This window comes from Echinops telfairi, unplaced genomic scaffold (genome assembly GCF_000313985.2).
Source record: "Echinops telfairi isolate 266 unplaced genomic scaffold, ASM31398v2 ScPeMD7_7469;HRSCAF=8507_0, whole genome shotgun sequence".
NCBI lineage: Eukaryota > Metazoa > Chordata > Mammalia > Afrosoricida > Tenrecidae > Echinops > Echinops telfairi.
The window spans coordinates 82,331,276-82,339,214 of NW_022111372.1; the positions used below are offsets into that span (position 1 = coordinate 82,331,276).

Here is a 7,939-nt window from a genome sequence, read left to right on the forward strand (position 1 = left end):
ACCCCACAGGGGGTCCGTTTTGAGTCAGCATTGGTACTGCAGTGTGCTTCCAGACCTTAGCCTCTAGGGGCCACTGGAGCCTCATAAGTTCTGCCCCTGGGTGCCCGCAAAGTAGAAGCGAAGTGTGGAGGATGTCTGGGAAGGCCGGGGAGAAGGGGCCGAGGTAGGGCAGAGCCCCAGGAGGAATGAGAGTCAGACGGTGGACTCCAAAGCCAGTGCTTAGGGAAATAGTGTCCGCGGGCCAGATGAGGCCTCGTAGTATCAAGGCCCCATTTCTGGGCTCCTAGCCTTACAGTGCTGTTGGCCCAGCACTTCTTAGAACTGTTTATTTTGAGGTCATCCTAGACGTAGAGAAGAGTTCCACAGAAGTTGCCCAATCCAATCCCCTTTGCCCATCTTCTCCACCTGCCAACATCTTCTACAAGCTAGTGTTCAAAACTAGGAAATCCACTTGAGTGCATTTCTGTTAACGGAACTATAGACTATGCAGATTTTACCATCCTGCACCAGGACCTCATCTCGAATTCCCCTTTGCCAGCAGGTGCCGCCAGCCTGTCTCATCCGGCCGGCCGGGTCTCTCAGGACCCTGCCACTTTGGTGTTGTGCTGGCCAGCTGTTCTCTCGTGTGCCCCTCCATTGACGTTTGCCCAGTGGTTTCTTACCGTGAGATTGAGGGTGTGCGACGTTGGCAGGAATGTTATGGAAATGATGTGGCCTTCTCAGTTCGTCATTTGGAGGGCCTTCATGTCAGCCGCCTTACACTGCTCAGGGCTAACCTTGTCAGTGAGTCAGCAGTGTCTGTCGGGTCACTGGGTGGTAGTCAGTGACTGTTCGTCCCACGTGATGCATCCGAAATTATTGGTGGGGGGCTGTGCAGATGCCCTGTTTCTCCTTCAAGGTCTGCTTGCTCACTTCAGCCATTCTGGGCGCACGCATCTCCCCACAGCCGCTGTTACTGTGCGGCTTCCCCGGGCTTCCTTCTCCTCTGGCTCCTTCCACATGTGTGGCGGGGAAGGCTTCTGCAAGGACCAGATTACACATGCAGCTGCTCATCTCTGTCAGTCTGAACACAGAATATTTCGCTCATTCTTTGGGCTATAATTCTTTGCCATCCTAATTTATTTTGTTGTGCAAATTGTTCCAGCATTGACTGTTGGAAGTTCTTTCAAGCTGGCTTCTGTGACCTTTTGATCATGTATGTCTCTTATCTGTTTTCACCAAATTTTTTTCTTAAAGAATCATAAGATGCTCTGATCTCTCTTTATATATCCTCTCGGCCAGCCCTGGAGCTAACCATTTCTCCAAGGAGTCTTGTTGGGTTTGGAATATGATTCAGAAACCACAACAGTCTGGGCACAGGGGGGACTCACTGCTACTGAGGTGCCACTGTGGTAGACGTGCTATGTGTCTGGATATGTACTAATCATGGCATGGCTTATTTTCATTTCCACATCTGCCTAAAAACATCTTTACAGTAAGCATTTTAGAAAACGTTAAAGAAATACATAACTGTTGCCTTCTAAGCTAGAAGATTTCTGGTGTGTGTGTGTGTGTGTGTGTGTGTGTGTGTGTGTGTGTGTGTTTGGCGAGGCTGGTAGTTAGAGATGGAACCGAAGCAAGGGAAGAAGTGGTTGTGGGAGGGGTGGGCTACTGGTCGGTGTCTGTGGGTTACGGAGTGGGCACGGCTCTCCTGAGGGAGTGGTGGAAGGGCTGGGACATAGAGCTGTGTTTCAGGGTGGGCGTTGGAGGGCGGGGCCTATAGGAGCAGTGAGCACTTGAAAGGATGTCTATTTGAGGCTGTGGTCAAGGTCCCTCTGTCTGTCTCGCAGGCGAGCGTATCAGCAGGCAAGGTGCCGGAGTTGGGCGGGCTGGGTACAGCTGAGAAGAAGGTGAAGATGCTGGAGCAGCAGCGCACTGAGGTAGGTGATGCAGGGAGGGAGTTCAGCAAAGACCCTTCTCTATGGACCAGCAGGACACAGTCCTCCCTGACCCAAGCTACTGTGATGAGCTGCCATAATGCAATTAAAACAGGAAGGTGACTTGTTGCTTTGTCTTGGGCTGCCCTGTTTGGATCCCATCTCACTCCGAGGAGGCAGTGTTGGGCCATAGCCTGACGTGTTGGGGGCGTCTAGGGAGACAGCTGAGGTAAGGCCCGCAGGATGGAGAGAGGTGTCAGCATCGGGGCTGAGGAGCTGAGGGCTCACCTGCTGCCTCACAGCTGGGTCAGAGAAGGACAGCCCCTATAGGGGACCCAGGGCCCTTTTGCAGCAGTGCTTCTGGCCAGCTGGGAATCTCCAACGTTTAATCTCTTTCCTTGGGGCTCTTGCACTTTTCTCCCCAACTCACCCCAGGGCCATCCAGGCTGCCCCGCCCAGCGTCAGAGGGACTTTCCTTGGCGGCAGTTACTGCTCTGGAGAGGAGAGAGGTGAGGACATACGGCTCTCCTCTCCACACAGTCGAGGTCTTGCTGCAGGCCCGAGCCTCTGCCCTTGCTGGGCTGCAGCTCATTTGAAAGCCGGGCCTCCCTCTATCGTTCACTTACCTGGACACATAACCATTTGGCTTCCTCTTTGACAGTGCCCCATTATGTTTTCTCGTGATAAAAGGAGTATAATGTGTGTTATAAGAGTTAAAGACCCGGGAAACAGGAAACAGGGTGGAAAGAGTTAAGTGATGTTCCATTGTAGGGATGGCGATCAATGACAGGAAGCCAAATGTGTAAGAGTTCTTGAATGGAAAACTGATTTGCTCTGTAAATTATTGTTCCAATTCATAATAAAAAGCTTTTAAAAAAAAGAAAAGACAAGATAAAAAGGGTTGCACAACCCCACTGTAATCAAGGCCACTAATTACAGTGTAGAATTATAGATTGACATACATTGCTCTGTGTATATTTTCAACATGAAGAAAACAAAATAAATTACTTTTTCTGAAGTCTAAGGTAACAACAAAAAACAAGCATTAAAGACCCGTACCATGTAGAAGTACCCCTGGTGTCTCCCTCCGTTTTATTTTTCATTGTGAGGCTGTCGGCTCCCGTAAAGAAGCACAGCCTCTGAGACCCGAGGGAGTGCTCTCCTCCGTTGAGAGACGTCAGGGTGCACTCAGTGGTGACAGGGTTTTACTTGGTTGTCGTTTTTCATTAACATGTAAGTCAGTAAAATAAGATTGCATCATGCCTGCATGATGCTCACTGCAGACTTTTTTTTTTTGCTAATTAAGCTATTACTTGGTTTTAAAATAACTTCAAGGAATATTTTTGGTTTAAAGCTTTCTTATTATTTCTTGGCAATCATTTTAGGAGTTTATCCATCCTCCTTGGTTCCAGATAGTGTAGGGTTCATAAGAATTTGAAATTTTGTTCTGCATTTCTCTGTTTTTAATTAAGATTCCCCTGTGGAATCTCGGATCCAAATGTCTAAGAACAGTAGCTGGGCGCTGCCCATTTCTGGCCTCCTGGGAAAGGGGCAGCTGCTCAGTGAACCCCGCCCTCTCTTTCCAACTCTCCTACTCTCCCTGTAGTTGGAGGTGGAGAGAGGCTAACTGTTGGCCTTGGGTGGCCGCTTGCCAACCTTTAAGAACTCAGGTACTACCTAATAAACTGGAGGTGGAACAGAAGCACCAAATACATTATTCACCCACTTACCCAGTCTGTTCCCTGAAGCCGTGACCCGTTAACCTCCGACTGAGTTGCCAAGGTCCGTGAGATGCTAGCAGCAGCCTTAGCAGCAGCTCTCTATGATCGTTGCTGTATATGGATCTACCAATCACTGCTGTCAATAGATCGATCACTTTGCCAACTTAACTGTTTACGGGCATACAACTTGTTGGCTGTGCAAGCCAATTCTGAATCAGTGCAGTTTTGCCAGCACAGTTTCTCCGTCATGCCTAAACCAAGCCTAGTCGCCATCAAATTGGTACTGATTCATAGCAACCCTATAGGACAGAGTAAGGTTTCAGAGAATGTAGATCTTTGTGACAGCCTCATCTCTTCTGCATGGAGCGGCTGATGGGTTTGAACCACCAATATTGTGGTTAGCAACCCAGTGTTTATCCCCATACGTCCACCCGGCTCCTCACCTGCCATGCCCAAACCCAAACCCGCTGCCCTTGAGTCACAGTGCCCTACCAGATGGACTACAACAGTGGTTCTCAACCTTCCTAATGCCGTGACCCTTTAATACAGTTCGTTATGTGGTGACCATAAAGTTATTTTCTTTGCTACTTCATAACTGTAATTTTGCTACTGTTAGGAATCGGGCAACCCCTGTGAAAGAGTTGTTTGACCCCCCCAAAGGCCTCGCGACCCACAGGTTGAGAACCACTGGACTAAAACTGCCCCATGATCGTTTGTTTGTAGAAGCAGAAAGCCTCATCTGATGGTTTCAAACTGCCCGCCTTGCGGCTAGCAGCCTAGCTCCTCATAACCCTCTACTCCACCAGGGCTCCTTTCACCCACCATAGTAACCGTTCATGTAGTACTTCAGCCTCTACGCAGTTCCCTTTCTCATCTCTATACAAGAGAATTTCAAAAAGTTGATGGAAAAATAGAATGAAATAATGGAATTTTCTGACACCCCTGTCCGCCATATAAATGAGGTCATATAAAAGTTGCCCTCTTGTGATTGGCTCATGTTGTTCAGCAGAGTGCCTGCTGGCTCCATGCAGACTGTGTCCAGGTTTCCTGTCTCCTCCTGAGCAGGAGCCCACTGTCTGTCTGTGCCACAGTTGGCTTTCCATTCTCTGCTGATGAGCACTCAGGTTTCTGGCATTTGGTTATTGTGTGTAGCATGTCAGTGACCTCTTTTTGTACACTGGTGCAAGTGTTTCAGCTGATTAAAATGGCCAGAGTGGGGTTCTTGGGCTAAAGGAAATGAGCAGTTGAGGTTTTAAGGCATAGCCCGAAGTTGTTTTCCAAGGCGGCATGTGGGTCCTATGACTGGGCATCATCGTTTGCCATTTCTGCACCTTGCTCCCAGGCAAGCACAGACTGTGGCAGTTGGCAGGCGGATTGCTTTGAGAGAGTGTCTGTAGCCACTCTCTGTGTGATGCCTGCACCACACCTTTGTTCCTTCTCGGGTCCTCTGCTGCTCACGCCCTTCTCTCCCCACAGCTGCTTGAAGTGAACAAGCAGTGGGACCAGCATTTCCGGTCCATGAAGCAGCAGTATGAGCAGAAGGTAAGGTGTGGGCTGTCAAGACTGCTGGTTCCACGCTCAGCTCTCAGGGCCTCCAACCTCCATCTCCCTGCCTCCCATTGGCAACTTTGGGCCTTGGAGGTGGTCCAGGCTGAGCCCCAGCATGGCCAAGAGGAGAAGCAGGGTTGGGGGACCCTGTGTGTGTAGGGGTGCTGCACCCCGCTTGTGTCCCAGTGCATCCTGCACCCTGTCCTCACACTTGCCCACATCTGCCTCTACACCCAGATCACTGAGCTGCGCCAGAAGCTGGCCGACCTGCAGAAGCAGGTGACCGACCTGGAGGCTGAGCGGGAGCAGAAGCAGCGCGACTTTGACCGCAAGCTCCTTCTGGCCAAGTCCAAGATCGATATGGAGGAGGCAAGTACGCCTGCCGGTCCTCCATCCATCACCCACTCACAGGGCACTCGGTGGAGTGAACAGGCCCCGACGGGGACGTGGGAGGCCTGGGGTTCTAGCTCCAGGGCGGAAGGGTGGGGTGACCAAAGGCAAGAATGCTCTCCTTCCTGAGACTCAGCTTCCCACCTGGAAAGTGAGGAAGTTGGATTAGGTATTGCTGATCTCGGACCGGGGAGCATCTTGTTCAATTACACATTTTGTTCATTCTTATCAACTGGGGGAAGGGGCTGTCCAGGCTGGGCTGAATGCTGGTGCCTGCCAGGCAGGAGTGGGGCAGATGTGGGGAAGGGTGAGGGCAGGGTGCAGGGTGCACCGTTGGCACGGGAGAGCCTGTGTCAGAGGCACAGGACCCTGAGGGGATGAGAGGGGGAGTGGGGACTAGCCCTCAGACACAGCCTCGTGCCTGCCCCAGATGGATCCTCGTAGAGGATGCCCGTTTCACAAGCAGATAGGTTCATGAGAGTGCAAGATGTCCTGCAGTGGAGAGGCCTCGGAGACCAGAGGGCAGGACAGGGGCCAGACTCGGCCCGGGGCATCTGCTGCGTGCATGGCTGACACAGACAAGGCCCCTCAAGCCCCTATTACAACTAAAAGAACAGTGGCCCCGAGGCTCCAGACCTGGTGAGGCTGTGTTGATGCCCTGTGGCTGTCTCTGTGAGGACTGGCCATGCCTGCTGCTGCCTCACTTCAGAAAGGATGTTCCACGCACACACTCCTTCGCAGTCTCCTCCCATCAGTGCCTGATCCCAGGCCTTAGCTGAGCGGTGTCAGCCTGCCCCTGTGACCGTCTCCTCACCTTGAAGCTGTATGCTGGGGGACCTCCCTATCTCTTCTCAGGGGAGTGCACTGGCTGGCTCTGTGGCCCCTGACCCCTTCCCCCCACCACCCCCACGCACACATAGAGGTCAGTGGGCAAGAGAAATCCCTGAAATCCCACAGCTCATCCTTATCAGCTGCAGGGATGGGGCCGCACAGGCTGCGCTGCACGCAGATGCCTGCTAGGCTGGAGTATGGACGACTCCCCCAGGTCCTGACCAAGGCTGATGTCAGCAAACCGTGCTCGCCCAGCTGCGTGTAGAAAACGGAGTAAAGGTCGCATGGGACTGAAGCCAGGGGCAGGGGTGGGGTGGCAGCCGTGGCCTGAGAGTTAAGCCCTGTGGCCTATTTCCTAGTCCCCCATTAGAAGAATGCTGCTCTTATGAGGTGCCCCAGCTCAGGGTGACCCTGCTGGGGCAATGGGGAAGGCCATTGTCATCTCAGAGGGTATTGTTCAGGGGACTTTTAAGTGCATTTCAGGCCTCTTATTCCTAGTCGCTCTTAAAAATCTGCTCGGCATCATGGCAGCACGTGAAAGTCTGCTGGCCGATGGAAACCGGACCCTTGGCCCTGGGCACCTGGGAGGCGAGGATGTTAGCACTGAGATGTAAAATGTCCCGGTAACGCAGATTCTGCTCAGATTGTCCCTTGACTGCTTTCCTCTTCCAGTCCCGGCTCTTCCCTGCCGGCGTCTGTCTCCAGACCTGCCCCCACATGTATACACATAGAAATGCCGAGCAGTCTTGGGTACCAGCTCCCCTTTCCTCTACCTGGTGCTGACACCGCATTCTAAACCCTTCTGTTGGCTCAGAGGGGAGACGGCACTGGCGTAGGAGAAAGGCTGGCTGGCCCCACAGCTGGCTGTCGGGCCCTGGGAAAAGCCTTTCCATTGGTGTTCATTGCCCATCTAATGGAGAGGCTCCGTGCTCTCAAAGGCCTGCCTAGGAGGTGAAGCAGCAGTCCTGGTGGTGCTTCCTCCTAGAAATCTCCCAGATTTCTCCCGAGCTCTTATGACCCCAGGGCACTTCATTGCTTTCTGCCGACCATGGGTTACGTTTCTGTCTGTGTGCCGTCTGGCCCCTGGGCAAAGATCCTTAGGCATTGCCAGCGGTGCTTTCATGTTCGCTGGGTGTCAGGCCCCTTGTGAGAATCTAAGAAACACTCGGGTTCTTCTCCCAAGAAAACTGCACACCAGCAACATTTGCGCTCAGTCTGGTGGCTCACAGACCCCTCTGAGCCTCCTGGGACTCAAAGCAGCTCTGGCCCATGCCGGAGACCTGATAGAGCTAAGAGAAGACTGACTAATGGGACCCAGGGTCTCGGCAAGTTGGTGGCAGAGGTGCTGTTAGAATCCAGGGCCTTTTACTCAGTGAGCTACCTGCTCAAGCCTCTAGGTGGGCATCCCCCCGCCCCCTGCCCCACTGCATAGCCTGGCCCCCAGCCAGCCCAAGACCAGCAGGATGGCTGCTGGGTGAAGAGTGAGAGAAGGCGCACATGAGCGAAGGGCGGCCAGGGCAGGCCTGGTGGAGA

The 7,939-nt window shown here is 52.7% G+C and overlaps 1 protein-coding gene across 1 annotated transcript in view; it reads left to right on the plus strand.

Annotated features, from left to right (window-relative positions):
* Positions 1–7,939, plus strand: part of TNIP1 (TNFAIP3 interacting protein 1) — a 60,998-nt gene that overhangs the window by 42,632 nt on the left and 10,427 nt on the right. The window contains exons 9-11 of the mRNA XM_045284711.1: positions 1,830–1,919; positions 5,114–5,179; positions 5,423–5,682. Coding sequence (XP_045140646.1) covers positions 1,830–1,919; positions 5,114–5,179; positions 5,423–5,682 — 416 coding nt within the window. The remainder of the gene's footprint in view (positions 1–1,829; positions 1,920–5,113; positions 5,180–5,422; positions 5,683–7,939) is intronic.